The sequence below is a fragment of the Nuphar pumila genome, chromosome 4 (genome assembly GCF_984573655.1).
Source record: "Nuphar pumila chromosome 4, dmNupPumi1.hap1.1, whole genome shotgun sequence".
Classification (NCBI taxonomy): domain Eukaryota; kingdom Viridiplantae; phylum Streptophyta; class Magnoliopsida; order Nymphaeales; family Nymphaeaceae; genus Nuphar; species Nuphar pumila.
This window is the reverse complement of record NC_143252.1, coordinates 16,808,750-16,829,248: the sequence shown is the minus strand read 5'-3', so window position 1 is coordinate 16,829,248 and position 20,499 is coordinate 16,808,750. Positions and strand designations below refer to the sequence as shown.

The following is a 20,499-nucleotide window of genomic DNA, read 5'->3' as shown; positions in this document are numbered from 1 at the left end:
AAGAATTGAATATCTCTCTCCTCTTTTATTTTTATTTTATTTTTTCTTGAATGATTTGTCTACATAAGGTAAGTTTGAATTGGTAGCTGATTTCCGTTCTTTTATTATTTCAGGTACTGTTGGGATGACTGTGAATTGAATGTAATTATTGAAGATCTAAATCCTACAAATTCTACTAGCTTGCCTTGTGTTAATAACTTAGGCATTTGCATAAAGTATTTGCCAATTTCAAGACACATTTGCAGACGTGCGTCAAGAGTATTTAATTAAAGGAGGTTTGTAGGGTATCTACACAAAGGTAGTGAGGTTCACAAATATATGATGTGAACCTGCCAATCTCAAATCAAACAACATGCTAAGTTAAATATGTATTTGCAAATCTCATGACACATTTGCGGACACACATAAGGACTATTTAGTTAAAAGGAGGTTCACACAAAATTTGCGCAAAGGTCGTGAGGTTCACAAATATGGGATGCAAACCTACGGAGCTCGAACAAAAAATGTGCGAACATTAAGGACATTCACAAATATGATTTGTTAAGGTCATACGTAAGTAGTGTGTTTTCACTTGAGGTTCACAAATTTTTTTTTTGACAGAGAGCATACCCCTACCAATTATACAACTATACCATTGGGATTCAAACTTGCAAGTGCACTAATTGCTCTTACCAAACAAGCGGAGCTCCTTTGGTGAGGTTCGCAAATTTGTTTATGCGAATATCATTAAGTTCACGAAATGTTCATGTAAATCTCGTATTTATTGAGAAGTTGTGAGCTTCGTACTGCATACCTATACATCACGCAGGTTCACTTATGCGGTAAAAATGTTCTAAAAAGCCAATAATCAAAATTTTAGGCATGGAGAGAATTTCGGCAAATTGTAAGATACTTCAGAGATCGTGCCACTTTACAAGAACAATATGATCATTTTCTGTTTAGTTAATACCACCTACTGCCATAGTATATGGAAACCCAGTTTTGGGAAATGAGAATGGTGTTCAGGGCGGAGATGAGCCATTTTCAACTACATCCTCACAACTCACAAGAATGTAGTTGACAACTCCAGTCTCATCTCATTTTCTTCTCTACTCCCATCACCCCGCTCATCCCTTTCCAACACCGGCTCCCAAACAGAGTCTAAAAGACGCATCACAATGCTTAAAATATATGGCGTTGATCTGAAATGGCCAAGTCCTCTGGAGTGGTTGCAAATGTGCACGAGTGAATGCACTACTAAAGACTTGTTTGATTTTTGCTAGTTTATCCTTTGCCCGCAGCCTTTGACGTTGAGACTATATGAGAGAGAGAGAGATGCCATAACAATGATACATAATTTCACTCACAAATAACAATCAAGATTCAAGATCATAATAAAAAACTGGCGATGAGAAATTATACAGATTCATCTGTAAATGCATGTCGCCTAAAAAATCCATCTCCCCATGGATACACAAGCACCAGCCTTCCGAACAGAAGGCAAAATCCTTCAAATGATTTACCTCATAGATTATTACAGACAAAGCATGCACAAAAATCCCTCCAATAACCCAGTTAAGGAGAAAGATAATTAAAAGCATAGAGCACTAGTAGCTCCTCAAGTTAGGACCTTAGTTTCCAAACAAAAGAGATCCAAATTCTCTGGGGGGATGTAATCGTATCAATCGATGCATAGAGAGAAGTGATGTCCATCTTCAAGTACGACTATCTTTTGAAGAACATGTTGATGCTGGTAACCGCAAAGACCATATCCCAGTGTATGATTCAATCATCTTGCGAGTGCTTGCTCTACAGGTTTCAGTTCCTGGATTCATTGCTCAGCTTGCAATTAAGCTGTTTCCAATCTCCAATCTTTCTTTCTCCAAATCATATATCTTATCATGCATGCCTTCCTCCTGGTAAGCCTGTATCATGATTGAATATGTCAAAGAATCAGGCATGCAGTGTTTTTCCTTCATTCTCACGTAAACCCTCTCCATCTCCATCAGATCATTTGCCTTGGCACATGCAGATATTACAGAATTGAAAAATGACGTGTTCATCACAATTTCCAGCCTCTCCGCAAGCTGAATGCTGCTCACTACCTTATGAAAAAGACCAGCATTGCTGTACCCATTTATAAGGCAGCAGAAGGTCTTCGTATCTGCTTTCATAGCTTCAGCACGCATCTGATCAAATGCACACTCCATGTGTGTCACATCCCCAGCATCTGCAAAAGCCTCAATCACATTGTTGTATGTAGCAGTGGTCCATGGATATGAGACTTTGCGCATGAACTCCATTACCGCTGTCATTTTGTCATACATTCTCTTCCTTCCATAAGCTCCTATAAGTATGTTGAATGTCCGCGTCTCAGGTCCAATCCCAATGCTCCGTAACTTTTCATACCATCTCTCCATCATCTCAATCTGCCCATTGTTGCCAAATAGACCCAGGATGATATTCATTGTCCACACATCAGGCTTACATGTAGTGCTCTCCAGCATTCCAGTAAGAACTTGCTCCATCTTATCAAAATTTCCAGCCCTTCCGTAACCGCCCAACACAATGTTTTGTGTGACTGTGTTGGGAGTTATCATGCGTTCTGACATCTCTTCAAACAAGCGGTCAACCAACTCAAATCGAGAGGTCTCAACACAGACTTTTAAGAGTGTACTGTAGGTGAAGACATCAGGTTGGCACAAGGGAAGAGTCTTCATTTTGTCAAGAATAGCAAATGCATTGTCAAGGAGGTTGCACCGGCAATAAGCACTAAGCAAGGCTGTGTACAGTTCTGCCGTGGGTTCACATCCTTCTTCAGCCATCATGTCAAACAGTTCACGAGCACGATTTGGCTGATCAGATTTCCCAAGCAGGACCAGAAGCTTCATGTAAGTGCCTGCTCTTGGCTCGTAAAATGGCTGTTCCCTCAGCATTTGGAATACCTGAAAGCCTTAAAAAGGTCAACTAGAAATCTTGCTTTATATTACATGATAAATTACAAGAAAAGAGATGTATTAGACTAACAAAGCATAACCTGATTCTTCTTGAAAAATTAAATTCAATCTTGTTATATAAAAGCAGCTAATGCAAATCCTAACTGATGTAGCAATGATAAGAGCAGATTCACACCCATAAAACGTTGGAGCAAATAGATAGTCAAACATCATTCTGCAATTATGTCGAAATACCAATTAATACAACTTGGTCAGAAAATAAAACAGATTCACAATCTGTATTTGATGAAGTAAATAGGTTTTGCAAGACAAACTTCACTATCTTATTTTTAATCTTTACTCTTCACAAATTAATCTTCATTTATTTAGTTACACTATGTATGAGGTAAGAGTTCTTAGTCATTCGTTGTTGCTACATAATGCCCACTCCACAACAATAAAACCAGAACTATTTCCTCAAGCATATTGAAGATTGACTGTCATTCCATATCCCTTTATATATTGGTCATATTGAAACTTCAAAAAAATGGCTGTATCCCTGCATCATGGACCTCCTCCAAATCTCAAGATCAAACCACAACACGATACAAAAAGACCTCTAACCTCTGAACCTGTCAAGACAGTGCATTAAAGTGAAGCCAGCAAGGCAGGACAGGACAATGAAGCTACAAAGGAAGAGAAGTGGGTGATGGAAAATGAAGGTTGGGGTGTGGTATGCTTGATGGCAAGGTTGGGGTGTGGTATGCTTGATGGCAAGCTTGGCCTTCTTGCTATGGAATCTGACCTTGGCCATGACCATGCTGATGATAGCTCCACAATGATGGAGGAGAAGGGCTGCTGGTAGCTCTGGAGTGGCAGCAATGGCGGCAATGTAAGAAGAGAGGTGGCATTGGATAGCCTGCAATCACTTGACAACAGCCATGAGGGAGGGGGCATTTGTGTCATAAGTGTGGTTGGAGGCAGGTGATTGAGTGAGATGCTGAAGCTAAGCTCAAGGGCAGGGCAAGCAGTTACTCGTGTTAGAAAAATGTTTAGGGGTAGATCTGTATTTTTACATAATGGCATACTTAATACCTATCTATTATTTTGGTATTTTCATATTATTGTTAATTAGGGAGATTTTGTGACATATTTTATGAATACAAAAGATGATGTCCAGCCACATACATTAGGTCGAGACTTCACTGTCTTAATTCTCTTCTCATCTCTTATAGATAGAGTGATACTGACTCCAACAAGGCTAGGGTTCGATCTAGGAAAATGATCCAAGGTATCTTTCCATACTAGATCTTGGACAAGCTATTTCATCTCTTAATTCTCTCATCAGTAATTTTTTTTCCTCTTCCTATTTTTACCTAAACATTTTCTTACCACATTCCATTTTCTTTTATTATTTGGTTCTAGAAAACACATCTTTGTTCTAATCTGAACCAGCAACTCATTTCTAACCTTTAAAATATCATTTAATCCTTTTCTTAGTCCCCCTTTCTTCAATCTTTCTCCCTCTTGTCGTTTTCCAAGGTTCTTTTCTTCATTGGAAAAAACATAGCCAGCTTCAAATCTACATTCCAAACATCCTTTTTATTCAAAAAAGGGTCAAACAGGTGTACATCATCAAGAAAACATCATCAGGCTGACGTTATGACCTGCAACCAACCATGCTCCTGATTTAGGTTTGATCTGAATGTTGCCTCATTCTCAAAAAAAAAAGAAGCAGAAAAAGAACTTATTAATTGTAATTTTTCTGCACAAAAAATGGTCACGTCCAGCAACACTTTTTTCAAAATCCCAATTCTTCGTTCAGTTCTTCATTAGCTTAGCTTGTTCCTGATAAACTTGATTCAAATAATTTTCTAGTACAGGAGAAATAGATTGTTCCTTTTATACACAATCTCATAGTTCATATTAAGTCGTTCCACATCCATTTAAAGTATCTTATAACCAATGAAGCCTATGTCACGGGGATAATCCAATTTGACATGCGTTCCATATCCACTTGTATATTAGTTACATTGAAAACTTCATAAAAATGGCTGTATCCCTGTATCTCAGCCGTAACTATATGACGTAGAATGAAGCAGATGAGAAGAAAGAACCTTGAACAATAACCACCAGAAAACTGGAGCTCATTGCATGGAATACTCGAAAGCAACAATTACATTATCCTAAAAGAGTTCTTTTGCAAGCTCTGCCGGATGGCACTATGGTAGAGATGTGGAACTGTTGGCATGAAATTCTATTCTTAGGTTTATTACTTTTGTCTCGTGCACTTAAAATCCACTTTTTATGCTACAAAGAGATGAAGTGCATCTACGAAAGAGCTTCCTGTAAGCTCCGAATAATTTAAGATCAATTGGCTGTCATTGATAATCTAGACCCAGAAGTAGATCTCATTCATATAGTGTTGAATGTCCTCAGTGATGAGCATTAGGGTATTATTGCATTCTTGATGGCCAAGATCCATTGTCCACCACTTTTGACCAGCTGATGCTTATTTTGCTTCAATATGAAGCAATGTCTATGAATCCCTAATCAAATAAAAGATTTACATCAAGTGTTGAATGTATTCAACTTTAGTGTTAGATGTCATAGACATGAACAATGTTGTAATGTTGTGAAAAGCGTTGAAGTGTAGCAAGGCGCTCCACCAAAAACCAAAGCAAGGCGTAAGACTCAAGGCGAAAAGCATAAGCCTCAATTTTTTTTAAACTTAAAAAAACTTTAAAAAAATATGTAAAAATACAAATAAATAGAAGAAATGCTTTATTGATGAAGCAACAACTAGGGGTGTCAATGGGTCGGGTTTACCTGGATCCGACCTGGACCAAACCCTATAGGGTCCGGGTAAGGTGACAAATAAGACCTGATTAAGACCCGGGTCTGTACCTGAAGATCCAATTAATACATGGACACATGTATAGTTTGTGAAATTTTATACCAGAGCTAGGCCCGACCCGAGTTCCGATTAAGACCCACAATTTTAAAATGTAAAAATGGAAAAAATATTATTTTATCGAGTCTGGTTCATGTAGTTTTTATCGGGTCCGAGTATGGTTTCTATTATAGTAGACCCGATTAGACCCAGGTTTGGACCTGATACCATACCCAAAAATTTGGTCCAAGTCTGGTTCCACCTAGGTCCGAACCAAACCCAACCTGTTGAGACACCTAGCAACAACCAATAGGAAATAGAAAATCTCAAATAAATATCGAAAAATGTGTCTTTTTGCAACAAAAATATATAAAATATATTATTTCATAATTTTTATCTTCATTGTAATTTGTATTCCCAAATTACTGCCTTCATATAAATGTGCATGTAGGGACAAAAAAATGCAATCTTATCTAAACAAAAGAGAGTCAACAATCAATGTTGGTAGAAATAAAAAAAGGCTAACATTAAAAAAATAATGACTAACATAAAAAAAGAACGCAAAAAAAAAAGAACCAAGAGATAGAAAGCGATTACTTGTCGGCAGAGAGAGAGAGAGAGAGAGAGAGGGAGAGAACAATCTTCTTCTTACTCCTTGTGTTGGCAGAAATAAAAAAAAGTGGCTAATATTAAAAGAAAACAACTAACATTAAAAAAATGCAAAAAACCATAACAAAAAACAGAGTACCTATCGGTAGAGAGGGAGAGAACAACTTTCTTATTCTTCTTCCTCATTTCAGCAGAAAGAGAGAGAGAAGGGAGAAAGAGACAGAGAGATAGAGCAAGATACAAAGAGCGAGGTAGAGAGGGAGAGAACAACTTTCTTATTCTTCTTCCTCATTTCAGCAGAAAGAGAGAGAGAAGGGAGAAAGAGACAGAGAGATAGAGCAAGATACAAAGAGCGAGGAAGAGGGAGAAACAAAAAGAGAGGGAGAATGAGAGACTAGAGAAAAAGATAGGGAGAGCGAGAGAAAAGAGAGAGCAAGAGAGTCTGAGAAAGAGAGGGAGAGTGAGAGAGACTGAGAGGGAGAGCGAGAGACGAGGGGGAGGGAAAGAGAGGGAGAGCGAGAGCGAGAGTGAGAGAGACTGAGAAGGAGAGTCGAGAGAGGGAGCAGGGAGAGTGAGAGACGAGAGAAACATAAAGAAAGAGAAAGAGAAAGAGAAAGAGAAAGAGGCCTCCCTTTTTCTTTGTCCCCAAATTTGGGTCAAATGGGGTTTTTAAAAGGAGTGTGCCTCGCCCCGAGGCATACGCTTTGGGCATTTTGCACCTTTTTCTTACGCCTCGAGGCACATTTTTAATAGCATTGGGCATGAAAGAAATATTAGAGGTCATGCCCGTGGAAGGATAGGGCAAGGACCAAGGACTTAATGACAACTACAAATCAAGCTGGCAATGGATTGCTTCCTACTACTAAATTTTCATGTATGAATAGTGCATTCTTTTGCACATCGCCGGATTCCAGAGCATAACCATGAAATGTATTAGTAATATCCTGAGAACAATACCAACAATGCAAATGATAGAAGTGTTAAAGAAGACGGGATATAGTTCTGGATTTACGTCTCCTCCATATCCATATATTATGTTTTTTTATTTCTAATTTGCACATGTGCACATATCTGTATTTTATATTTATAATCAAGGATATTATCGTCCATAGTATTTTGTAAAGCACTGTATATAAACACAGTTTTTCTAGGTCACGTTGATGACCTTTTTTGTGCAGCAACCTCTTGTCTTCCTCTATCTCTTTTTCTGCTGAAGGTTGACGTGGCTGGAAATACAAGTTCTGACATGGTATCAGAGCGGGTTGAATCGATCTACACTCACTAAAGGTTGGCTTCATATTTCATCTCTCCTTTCTTCTGTCCATCGTTTTTATTTCCTTCTTTCCTCTTCAGTTTCACGCTATGTCACACGGACTCGGCTAGGGAGGTGCCGCACTCGAGTCGACACGCCCCGACACGGGTGCGGACACGGGTGCGGCTTCGGACTCGGCCTGGACTCGGTCAACGCCGAGTCGGACTCGGTCAACGAGTCGAGGCCGAGTCCGTCCACATTTTGAACTCGGTCAACTTTGACCGAGTCCAAAAATGTCTATTGAAAAAACTAAAAAAATGATTTTTTTTTATATAAAAAGAGACAGTGCACAGTGTTGTGCCTGTTTACAGTGTTGTGCACTGTGCACAGTGCACAGTGCATGTGCACAGTGCACAGTGCCTGTGCCTGAGCCTGAGCACAGTGCATGTGCACACAGTGCCTGTGCACAGTGCACACTGCTGTGACTGTGCACTTTTTAAATAAAATAAAATAAAATAATATCTTTTTAAAAAAAATAAAAAAAATAAAATAATATATATATATATAGCCGAGTCTCCGTGTCCAAAAATTTTAAAATTGCGCCGCACCCGTGTCGCACCCGCACCCATGTGACATAGGTTTCACGTCAAATCTGGGTTTAATTTAATCTCTCTATTCTGTTGTTTTCTCCATTCAGTCTAAGACAGATCTGATCATATCAGATCTGGTATTGTTTTTTTTAGATCTATATTTGAAGATCTGTGATTTCTTATTCTAAAAAACAGATCATGTTAAAACTGATCTGTTCTCTCATCTATTGCCTAAATCGGTTAAATATCTTTTTCTTCTAAAAATTGTTTTCATTCTTCTCCCCTAATTCCTTCTTTATTTTTCCTTATCCAGACTGTTATATTGCATCTCGGTTTTCCACAAAAGAAGTTCTGTTTTCTACATCTCATTGCCGTTGGGTCGATTTTTTTTTCTTTTATATTCTTCTCTATTTCCCCCAATTGTTTTGGGATGAAGGCGTAGTTGTTGTTGTTGTTGTATATTCTTCTCTATTTCACGTCATTTCTTTTGGAATCATGCAATCCATTGTTCTGAAATACTGGGCTTCATAAGGACCTGTGTTGTGGTTTTGGTACATAACCAGAACTAATATTTTTTTAAAAAAAAGGGCTACACAACATGGGATCCATAATTAAAACATATCGAAAAGTTTGCAATCCATAATTGGAAAATATGGATTCGTCCTCTACTCATTTTGGTCTTTCCTCTAGCTTTCTGAGTCAAATTGTATTTGAAAAACTTAACATTCAAATTTCTTGACTTGGAAAAGACAAATAATTCCCTTCATACGAAGCCAAGATCTTTCTGAGCATCTAGATGAATCAACTCCAGTCCCGCTTCAATTTATCACGCAAGAAATATAGGATGATAAAGGGGTTGTCTCATCTCGGATTATTCAAAATCCTGATTTCACGGCTTGGATGAAAAGAGACCAAGCACTAGTTGCGTACATCACTTCTACTTTATCACAGGAAATATTGATTGCAATTCCATATGATTGTTCAGCCGCTGAACTATGGAACATATTGGCTCAAACCTATTCTCACATGTCGAAAGCAAAGGTTTTGTATCTCAAGCGAGAATTTCAATCATTAAAGAAGGGAACTATGTCTGTTATGGAATATCTGAACAAGGTAAAAAACATCACAGATCAATTGGCTCTTGTTGGATGTACGATCTCAGAGAGAGATAAGGTGCAACAAGTTTTAAGCGGACTAGGAGCAGACTACTATCATGTTCTTGTCACGTCCCTCACATGCTTGCCTGTTTTACCCAGTTTTGAAGATTTACAAGCTAAACTTTTACATTATGAGATCAGTTTAAAGAGCCTTTCTGATGATGATGGTGGGCAACTTGACTCACAAAATGTTTTGGTTACTGGGTTGACTTATGGACAAGGTCGTGGTGGAGGAAATAATCATCGCGGAGGTAGAGCTCGAGGACGATATGGTGGACAAGGGGGACGTGGGCTACTTCCTACCCCAAACATGCCTCCTAATTCTCATGCAGGAAACACATTCTTCTGTTGAATTTATTCCCTCTTTTGTGTATGTCAAGGACCTTCAAACGAGGGAGACGTTCGTTAAAGGGGAGAGACGAGAAAATATGTGTATCTTCAAGTAAGACCCTTTTATTCGTGTTTTTGTTCCTGTTGTCTTGAAGCCTTCATTGGGGTCTGATGAATCCTCTTCTAAATGTCTTCTTAGTCTGTCTAAATGTAATAAGTCAAATATTTGGCATAGTCGACTTGGTCACTGTAGTTTCTCTTTTGTTGAAAAGCTTGTAAGAGATAATGTTATCTCATTATCTAGTTTGAGTCCTACTTTTGATAATGAGAAATGTACAAGTTGTCAATTGTGCAAGAGTCATGTTCTTCCTTTCAATTAAATTAATAAACGAGCTTCAAGACCTTTTGAGATTATCTACTCTGATGTATGGGGTCCTGCACCTACTTGTTCTCTTTCGGGGAGTCGATACTATGTTGTTTTCATTGATAGTTATTCTCGTTACACCTGGATATACTTCATAAAACATAAATATGAAGTTCTTCGATTGTTCAGAACCTTTCATGCCTTTGTTAAAACTCAATTTTCGTCAAATATTATGAATTTTCAGTGTGATGGGGGAGGTGAGTACACTTCAAATGACTTTATTGCTTTTCTTCGAAACAATGGTATAAGTCGCAGAGTTTCCTGCTCGCACACACTACAACAAAATGGTGTGGCAGAACGGAAACATCGCCACATTGTTGAGAGTGCGATGAGCATGTTGCATGACAATCATATTCCCATTAAGTTATGGACAAAAGATTTTCACTCTACGGTTTATAGTATAAATTGTTTGCCGATGGTCATTTTAGCAAACAAATCACCTTATTATACTCTTTTTGAACAACACCCAAATTATGATAGTTTACGAGTTTTTGGCTGTGTTTGTTATGTGCATATTGACAAATTATTAAAAAATAAGTTTCAGGATAAAGCGTTTAAGTGCAGATTTGTGGGATATGTGGATGATTATAAGGGATATCGTTGCTACAAACCTCTGTCCAAGCGTGTTAAGATCTCTAAAAATGTGGTTTTTGATGAGCAAAATTTTGAAGGTGGGCATTCTTTACAAAATACGCGTCATAGTGTTAAGTTTATTCTCCATGGTTGAATGCCGAGTTGTTTGCTAACATCAACGAAGAGTGTTCATCAGATTGCAGTTTTGCTCCCATGCCTACTCTTGTACCCGATCAAACCTCTTGCACAACTCAAATCGAGATTGACAATTTGCCGCCCAAGGAGATTGAAAAGTTTTCAGGACCAGTCTATGCGAGAAGAGCTGCACAAAATATTCCCACCATTACTGATGTAATTGTTGATGAACCTGAAAAATCATTCCTTTATTACGAGAACAGAAAGAATTCAACACCCAATTTAGAGATGGGTTAGTTATGATAATTTCACTCTAGATTTTCAGTTATTTATGTCACAGGTTGAAAAGCAAGATGAACCTACCACCTTCTATCAGACAATCAAGTCTCACAAGTGGATAAAGACAATGAATGAAGAAATTAAAGCGTTACATGAATGTCAAACATGGGAAGTTGTCCCCAAACCCAAGGATAGAAATAGCGTAGGGTCTAAGTGAGTTTATAAGATCAAGTATAAACTTGATGGGCGCATTGAGCGACACAAAGTAAGACTTGTTGCACATAGTTTCATTCAAGAATATGGCCAAGATTATGACAAGACATTCAGCCCTGTAGTCAAGATGGGGACAATTCGTATCATATTATCTTTAGCCGTCCATCACAAATGGACATTGAGCCAGATGGATGTGAAGAATGCTTTCCTTTATAGGGACCTTAAAGAAGAAGTTTATATGAAACAACCACCTTGATACATGGAAGGAGATCCTAAGGTGTATGTCTGCAAATTGAAGAGAGCTTTTTATGGTTTAAAAAAGCAGCGCAGTCCTGGTTTGATAGTTTTTCTCTCAAAGTTCAAAATCTTGGTTTTCGCAGATGCACTCTTGATCACTCACTCTTTATCTTCAGGGACGAGCATACAATCACATTCTTATTGATTTATGTAGATGACATAATTATCATGGGCAACTCTTGCAGTCATATCCAGGAAGTCAAGGAATTCTTAAGTTAGAATTTTAAAATGAAGGATCTTGGAGAACTAAGGTACTTCCTTGGAATAGAAGTTGACAGGAAAGACAATGTGTTGACCCTAGCACAACATAAATATACCCTTGACTTGTTAAGTAGAGCAGGAATGAAAGATTGCAAGCCTTTAGCTACTCCGACTGTTTTACAACAGAAGCTGAGTTCCCATTATGGAGACTTATATGATGATCTCACCAGATACCGAAGTATAGTCGGAATGCTCCAGTACCATACCTTCACTAGACCTAACATTGTTTATTCTGTAAATCAAGTGTCTCAATTTATGCATGAACCTCGAACTGGGCACATGGATGCAGTTAAATGGATATTGAGATACCTAAAGGGTACGAAAGGAGATGAACTTGTTTACAAGAGGAATCTTATAGATAATGGGGCGCATAAAATCTTTATCTATACAGATGCGGACTGGGCAGAAGATCCAGATGAGAGAAGGTCAGTTTCAGGCTATTGTATATTTCTTGGCAGCAACATTATGTCTTGGAGTAGTAAAAAACAGAAGGTTGTTGCCAGATCTAGTATTGAGTCTGAATATCGTTTCATGGCAGCGGCCACAACAGAAGCTACGTGGGTTAGACACTTGCTAACAAATTTGGGAGAATCTATTGTTAAAATACATGTAATTCATATATATATATATATATATTTATATGTATATATATATGTCTAAAATACCTGATAGGGGTATTTTAGTCATTTCACAAGTACCCGATAGGGGTACTTGTTTTTCTTCTTTTATTTTCCTTTTTGTTTTTTGTAATTTATATTTTTTATTTTATGTTTTTTTGCTCACACAAAGGGGCCCCACCATGGAGTCGATGGGGCCCCCAACGGTCACATTTGTGACCGTTGGGGGCTCCCAACGACTACATGGGGAGCCCCTAGGTGGCTCTCCTTTTAAGGCCTTTTGGCCATCCCCCCTCTCCTTCTTTTGTGTATAAATAGGGGTGAACCCCTCTTGTATTTTTCACTTAAGAGAGCTCTCTCTCTTTTCAATAAGAGACATTTATATTTTTATGTTGTGTTGTCTCTTGTGGGTTTGGGTGTTAGCCCTTTCGTTTGTTCATTAGTGGATGTTGTAAGTGCTTAATGCACTCTTTGCTTTTCCGCATATTTCATTACATGGTATCAGAGCCTTGTTTATGCTTCTTCTTAATATAGCTATTCGTGTAGCTATATTTTTTTCTTGTTGTATCTCTCTCCATTTATCCTCTTGTGAGTGATTGAAATGGAAGGAGAACAAAAGATTGATCTCTCCTTCAAGCTCAATGGCTCCAACTACATGATGTGGGCCGCCGCCATGGAGAACAACCTCAAAGGTAAAAAACTTTGGGGATACGTTATGGGCACCATTCCAGAACCACAACTCCAACTAACTAAGATGGATGGTGATCAAGAAAAAGCTCTTGAAGGTATTGCCCGCATGAAGGCCATTGAAGATCACCAATCTAAAGTGAAAGATTGGGAAAGCAAGCATGCCAAGATTCTTGCTTGGTTCATGAACAATGTGGAGCTCAAGATTTGCGCCAACATTGCCAAGTTTCGGATGGCGAATGAAGCATGGTTCTTTATGAAAGGTATGTTTACTCAAAAAGACCTTGCTTGTCAATTCTTTCTTCAAGAAAAAATCCGGACTATCAAGCAAGGAGAAATGAGTGTAAGGGATTACTTTAGCACTCTTGGTCCCCTATGGGATGAACTATCTTTACTAGAACCAAAATGGGTTTCTAGTGTGGATGTGGAATTAAGGAGAGAACAAATGGAAAAAGAGCACTTTTTCCAATTTTTACATGGGCTTAGGCCCGAATATGAACAAGTTAGATCTTCCCTCCTACATAGATCTAAGCCTCCTCCCTTGGAAGATGCCATAGCCGAAATATGCCAAGAAGAAACTCGTCTTGGCATGATTAAAGGAGGAGATGATGTCTTGGCCGTATCAAAACCCGACAACCATATGAAAGCTTACAAACCTCCACATTTTGGAAAGCAAAATAAAGAATGTTTTGGTTGTATGTGAATGGCAACTACTGGACGATAATCGAAAGAAAATTATAAATCGAATAAGTTTGCTCGTCATTTCATGCGAAAGTATCCAAGCGAGTGTAATTTCACAAACATGGTTTAATTACTATTGTAGGCTCAAATGAATGCATTATTTATGTGAAAGATTTGCAAAACACATAATATGAGAGATAGGGGTTGTTGCATCGATTGTAAGGTTATACCGGGAGAAAGTGTAGCTACACAACATAGAGTCTTAATTTTAGATCTTAGAATTAGCCAATGCCGCAAAAGGGATAGACATATGATAGATCCTATAATTAAGTGGTGGGCACTGAAAGGAGCTAAACAAAGAATGTTTGTAGAGCAGGTAGTTAAGGAAGTTGATTGGTGTCTTGGGGACGATTCAGAATCAATGTGGAATAAGATAGCGGGTGGCATGAAAAAGGTGGCTAAGGAGGTATTGGGTGAGTCTAAAGGCGGTGCACCGCTAGGTAAGGATAGATCATGGTGGAACGAGGATGTCAAATTAGCTATTAAGGTTAAAAGAGAGTGTTATAGAAATCTAAGTAAGAGTCATGATAATGAGAATTTGGAGAAGTATATGATAGCAAAGAAGGAAGCTAAAAAAGTAGTTCGAAACGCGAGGGATAAAGTATATAAGGAGGTTTATGACAAGTTGGATACCAAAGAGGGCGAGAAGGATATTTATAGGCTTGCTAAGATGAGATAGGAAATCGAGGGATCTGGGTATGGTTAGATGTATCAAAGATGAAACGCAAAGGGTTTTAGTCAAAGATGAGGCGATTAAAGAGAGATGAAAAGATTATTTTGATAAGCTATTTAATTGAAGTCATGCTCAGGATCTTGGAGACTTGTCCATTCCTTTTCATGAGATGAATCGTGACTTCATGCGCAAGATTCAAAAGAAAGAAATTGCAAAGACTTTAAAGAAAATGAAATCAAGAAGGGCACTTGGCCCATATGGTAAATCTATCGAGGCTTGGAAATGCTTGAGAGAGAAAGGTTTAGAATGGTTGACAAATCTTTTTAATAAGATTTGGCAGACAAATAAGATGCCTAATGAGTGGAGGAAGAGTACTTTGGTGCCTCTATATAAGAATAAGGGTGATATACAAGATTGCACAAACTATCGTGGTATAAAACTCATGAGTCATACTGTGAAACTTTGGGAGAGGGTGATTAAGTCTAGGTTGAGGAAGGTTGTCATGATATCGGAGAATCAATTTGGTTTTATGCCTGGAAGATCAACTATGGAAGCTATACATCTTCTTAGACAACTTATTAAGAGAAATAGAGAGAGGAACAAAGATTTGCATATGGTTTTTATTGATTTGGAGAAGGCATATGATAGAGTACCTAGGGACGTTCTCTGGTGGACAATGATGAAGAAAGGTGTTTCTCTCAAGTACATTAGTATAATTAAAGATATGTATGAAGGAGTAGTAACCAATGTCCGTACTTATGGAGGGGTGACAACCAATTTTCCTATAACGGTTGGCTTACATCAAGGATTTGTTTTAAGTCCTTTCCTATTTGCAATAGTGATAGATGAGCTTACGAGATCAATTCAAGAAAATGTGTCGTAGTGTATGTTGTTTGCTGATGATATTGTTTTGATTGATGAGTCTAGAGCTGGGGTTAATGCTAAGTTAGAATTATGGAGATAGACATTGGAAGCAAGAGGTTTTAAGTTGAGTAAGAGTAAGACAAAATATATGGAATGTCGGTTTAGTACACAACGAAGTAGTGATGGGAGTGTAGTGAAGCTTGGTGAGCAAGAAATACCGGTGGATGACTGTTTCAAATATTTGGGATCTATCATTCAAAAGTATGGAGAAATTGATGGAGATGTAAATCATAGGATAAGGGTTGGGTGGATGAAATGGAAAAGTGCAACTGGAGTGCTTTGCGATCGTAGAATGCCATTGCGGTTGAAGGAAAAGTTTTATAGGACGACTATTAGGCCCACTTTACTATATGGTACGAAATGTTGGGCTGCCAAGAGACATCATATTCAAAAAATGAGTGTAGCTGAGATGCGTATGCTTAGATGGATGTGTAGAAATACAATAAAAGATAAGATTCAGAATGAGGAGATACGTAAGAAGGTAGGCATTTCACCCATTGAAAATAAGATGAGAGAGAATTATTTACGGTGGTTTGGATATATTCGGCGAAGGCCTAATGATGCTCCAGTTAGAAGGATGGAGAAATGGGAAAATATATTAGTTAAAAGAGGTCGAGGTAGGCCTAGGAAGACTTGGATGGAGATGATAGGAAATTATATGAATGCTTTGGACTTCACCGATGACATGGCATTGAATAGAATTGATTAGAGGAGAAGGATTCATGTGGAAGACACAAAATGATTTTCTTTGTTGGTTCATATCGCCGACCCCAATTGTTTTGGGATGAAGGCGTAGTTGTTGTTGTTGTTGTATAATATGATAACTGTGGTGATTGCCTCGTCTGCAAATGCTTCATGGACTAAGTGACATAAACAAGTTTCATTCACGGACCCTGTCCTATCGAATGCATGAATTACAGGTTTGTTGCATTTCAACGAATGTTGCAGGGTCATACAAAGGCCCAAAACTGAGCATAAACCGTTGGGGTGCCACACAAGCACTCATGATATTTTGTGTGAATGTTGCCCGAGATTGGGCAGAGGGTTGAAAAAGACCAACAGGGTACGAAGTGCACACCCAAGTTATTCTATTAAATAACTACATACACACAAACCTAAGTAAATGTCTCGTCGATTTAACATACTGGGGCATTCTTCTGACACTCGCAGGTAAATACACCATGAGCTCACTTGATGAGTGATTCGAATGTACCAAAAACACCCATACATAATAGACCCCCCGAATGGTTTCATCAGTCTCGACATATTCGAATTGCGTGTACTGGTAGGGAGTTAATAAAGTGAAACATAAATTTTAATTGTATAACTTTACTTTTCTGTAATTAGTTGTTTGTGCATGTGCTTAATTATTTTTGATGCACTGTGATTGATTTAAATGTGCTTTGAGACATGTTCTGATATTAATTGTACTTGTATGTAATTAGTTGCTTGTGCGCGTGCTTAATTATTTTTGATGCACTATGATTGATTTAAATATGCTTTAAGGCATGTTTTGATATTAATTGTACTTGTCTTGAAATACTGAAATATTAAATTCAATATGCTCTTATATGCATGATACTTTGCTTACGTACCTTGGGAAGAGATTCTTTATTGGGACTTGGGAAGTCTAACCCCCCAATACTAACAATTTTACATATCAAGAGGAATGATCAACGGGAGTTGTTGTGGGAGGCTTGAAAGGTGTTGCAAAGATCACATCTTTCCTTACCGACTATGTCACAGGGATTCGGCTAGCAGGGTGCCGCACCCGCGTCGACGCGACTCAATGCGGGTGCGGGTGCGGCACCAGGTGCGGTCAACCCGATCCTGGGTGCGTTGACCGCATCCAGGATCATTTAGGTCCATTTTTTTTTGGATTTTTTTTTTAAAAAAAATTGCCCTATGAAATGAGCTGCAGAATTTAAAAAAAAAAATTCTGCTGACAACTGCTTGTTGTTGCTGCTCTTGTTTTATAAAGGGGCACTTTTAAAACCATCTAAAATTGAAGAGCCTTTTCAATCCAGATCCTTCTTTTTCGTAAAGGATTTTCTCTCTCCATAATAAATGATAATGATGGTGGTAGCCTTGCTGGCTATTAGTATTCACTATTCTCCTGACGAGATGGGTGCTCTAGTTGTAGCCTTGTGTAGACCTCTCTTTTCCACATGTTCAATCCAATAAATTTCTTTTAGCTGTCGTGCAGCTGTATATAAAATGAAATTTGAAGAATCCTATGGCGTGGCAGTGGAGTCGTAGGCCTCATGAAGACTCTCTCTCCAACAAACCACATCAAACCTTGTGCTTATATTTTTTTTCGTGAAGACCAGGGAGTTTCAGACATGATTGAATCATGACAGTCAACAACACGCAGCAGGCTGGGTCGATCAGATTGCCAATTCTTTCGTTTCATCAATTTTGTCTTGTTGCCTCAAAGTACACAACAAGCAGAACGTGGGTAACGAGTATTCAAACAAACACACCAGCAAAAAAAATTGGACCCCCGACCCGCGTCGGGGGAACCCCCGGACCCCCTTATATATATATATATATATATATATATATATATATATATTACATTTTTGCCCCTGCCGCACCCCCGCACCCGAGTTTTTTGGAAGTGTCGAATCCCCGCACCCGCATCCGCACCCATGTGACATAGCTTACCGATCTTGGATTTTGGTTTTGCTTGTTCCAAATATTTTCAGTTAGTTTTATTTTGAGAGATGTAATACTCTTTACATTTCACTTGAATTGTATTTATATCATTGTTTTTGTCAAATGCGAAATTATTTGTAATAGCCCAAGATTTTCCAATCTCACTTTGAATATTTTCACTGTGTTTAAAAAAAATTGGCCTGAAAATTTGGATAAATTTTGGGGCGTTAGAAGCCCAACCCTAATTGGGGTCAGGGCCTCCCTCTTTTTTGTCTACAAATTTGGGTCAAATGGGGGCTTCGACCCCCTATTTGACCCGATAATAAAAAAAAAGGTATGCCTCGTCCTGAGGCTTACCCCTCATAGTGTATGAGGTGTACGCCTAGGGCATTTTGCACCTTTTTCTTGTGCCTCAAGGCACAAGGGGCCTCGCCTTGGGCCGAGACGTGCCTTTTGCACCTTGAGGGGCATTTTTAACAACACTGAGTATGATGATCACTAACGAGAATATTCTGATATCCCATCATGATATGATTTTTATTGAAGTATGAAATTGACAAAGGCATGAAAATTAGCAAAACCGGGACTAATATTAGTGTCCAATTTTTCTTAGCAAGCACAATGAAACAGCATCATGATTCCAGTGTCCATACAAGAATGCAACCAAATTCAACTTCCTTTCTGTTATGGATCCTTTAGATGCAAATAATACAAATTAATAGGAGTCCGTTGAGGCAAAAGATAGGAATCGAACAGCACACCTTCAAGTATGTCAAAGGAAAGAAAACTATAATGCTAGGTCCCATGAGCAGCAACAAGTAATACACATTGCAGCAAGAGGGAGCAAACTAAACTTCTCATTCTTCAACGGATCTAAATCCACAAATGTCCCGAGGTCAAGTTCGGCGTTCTAACCAAGCCACAGGACACACACAAATTAAGTTATGGAAAACTTCTCCAAAGAGTTTGAAAGTTAAGGCAGCATAAAAACATACTCAAGATTATATAACGAGATTAAGGACAACGGCTATGAATGAAGAAATAACAATGATTCACAAATAAAGTTATGGAAAATTTCTCCAAAGAATCCTTAAGTCAAGGCAGCATAAACACATACTCAAGAGCCTTGTATATAAAGGACAACCAGGAATGGGTGGAGGCTATGAACGAAGAAATAGCAACAATACACAGAATAAATTATGGAAAACTTCTCCAAAGAGTTCAAAAGTCAACGCAGCATAAAAACATACTCAAAAGCCTCGTTTACATAACAAGGTGAAGGACAACCAGAAAAGGGTTGGGGCTGTGAACGAAGAAATAGCAACATTGCAGAAACTCGAAGCATGTGAAACAGTGGACATATCAAAAGATAAATATGTTATAAGACCTAAAAGAGTTTATATTATGATGAGACATTCAGTGATCGCTGGGAACACGATTAAGGAGAGAAAAGATAAGGGAAGACACAATAATTTACCTGGAGGGCTTCCTGCCATTGCCTCTTCCGGATTCGATCGGCGAGGGACTCGGTGATCGTCGAGACCCATGCCTTGGCGGCCCTCTTGTCGTCGATCTTCTTCTTCACGTTCTTGATGGGCGTTCTCGGAGGGCTGGCGACGGAGACAGCCGGGAAATCCCCTTCCTTCCAATGGCGCTTCCGCGAGGGCGTCGGGGGACGGTCGTGGCGTTTTCTCGGCGACCCCACGGCGACGCTGCGCGAGGGCGTCGGGGGACGGTCGTGGCGTTTTCTCGGCGACCCCACGGCGACGCTGCGCGAGGGCGTCGGGGGACGGTCTTGGCGTTTTCTCGGCGACCCCACGGCGACGCCGCGCGCAGCCACGACGGACCGCCCGCAGTGCAGGAGGACGCTAGGAGGCCAACCCACGTCCCACTTTACTCCACCGAGGCGGTCGAAAAAGACACGGTGGCGGGGGAAGAGGGACGAAGAAGAGGATGAGGAAGGGGAAGAGAGGGAATGAGGGAAGGAGGCCATGGATGGCTGCTACTGTGGCCCGTTGCGGATAAACCTCCGCTGTACCTCTGGCGCAAGCACAAGATATTTTAACGATTACCTAGTTGGGAATGAGATTGACACACGGTGGAGTCTGCGTGGTTCAAGCTATGTCTCCTTGCACTCCAGATCGACTCTCTTCCGGGATTTCCTTGGCCGTGTCACACAGTTACGTGTAGAATCTGACACGAGACACGAGTTCGTTATATGAATTCATAAATTTTTCGAAAAAATAGGACACGAAAATACCTGAACCCGTT

General features: G+C 39.2%; 1 protein-coding gene across 1 annotated transcript; it reads right to left on the bottom strand.

Moving 5' to 3' along the window:
- Nucleotides 1-1,315: 1,315 nt before the first annotated feature.
- On the bottom strand, nucleotides 1,316-20,289 carry PPR2 (Tetratricopeptide repeat (TPR)-like superfamily protein). The gene is made up of 2 exons (XM_090002591.1): nucleotides 19,706-20,289; nucleotides 1,316-2,924 (listed from the first exon to the last, which is right to left on the bottom strand). The coding sequence occupies exons 1-2, from the start codon at nucleotides 20,219-20,221 to the stop codon at nucleotides 1,818-1,820; spliced, it is 1,623 nt and encodes a 540-aa protein (XP_089858717.1). The 5' UTR covers nucleotides 20,222-20,289; the 3' UTR covers nucleotides 1,316-1,817.
- Nucleotides 20,290-20,499: the final 210 nt, after the last annotated feature.

Bases quoted from the DNA above. Each gene is read 5' to 3' on its own strand.
- PPR2 (XM_090002591.1), bottom strand. From the start codon at position 20,221: ATGGCCTCCTTCCCTCATTCCCTCTCTTCCCCTTCCTCATCCTCTTCT. The intron at 2,925-19,705 runs GTAAATTATTGT...TAAGGCTTTCAG, and splicing joins AATGGCAGGAAGCCCTCCAG to GTATTCCAAATGCTGAGGGA.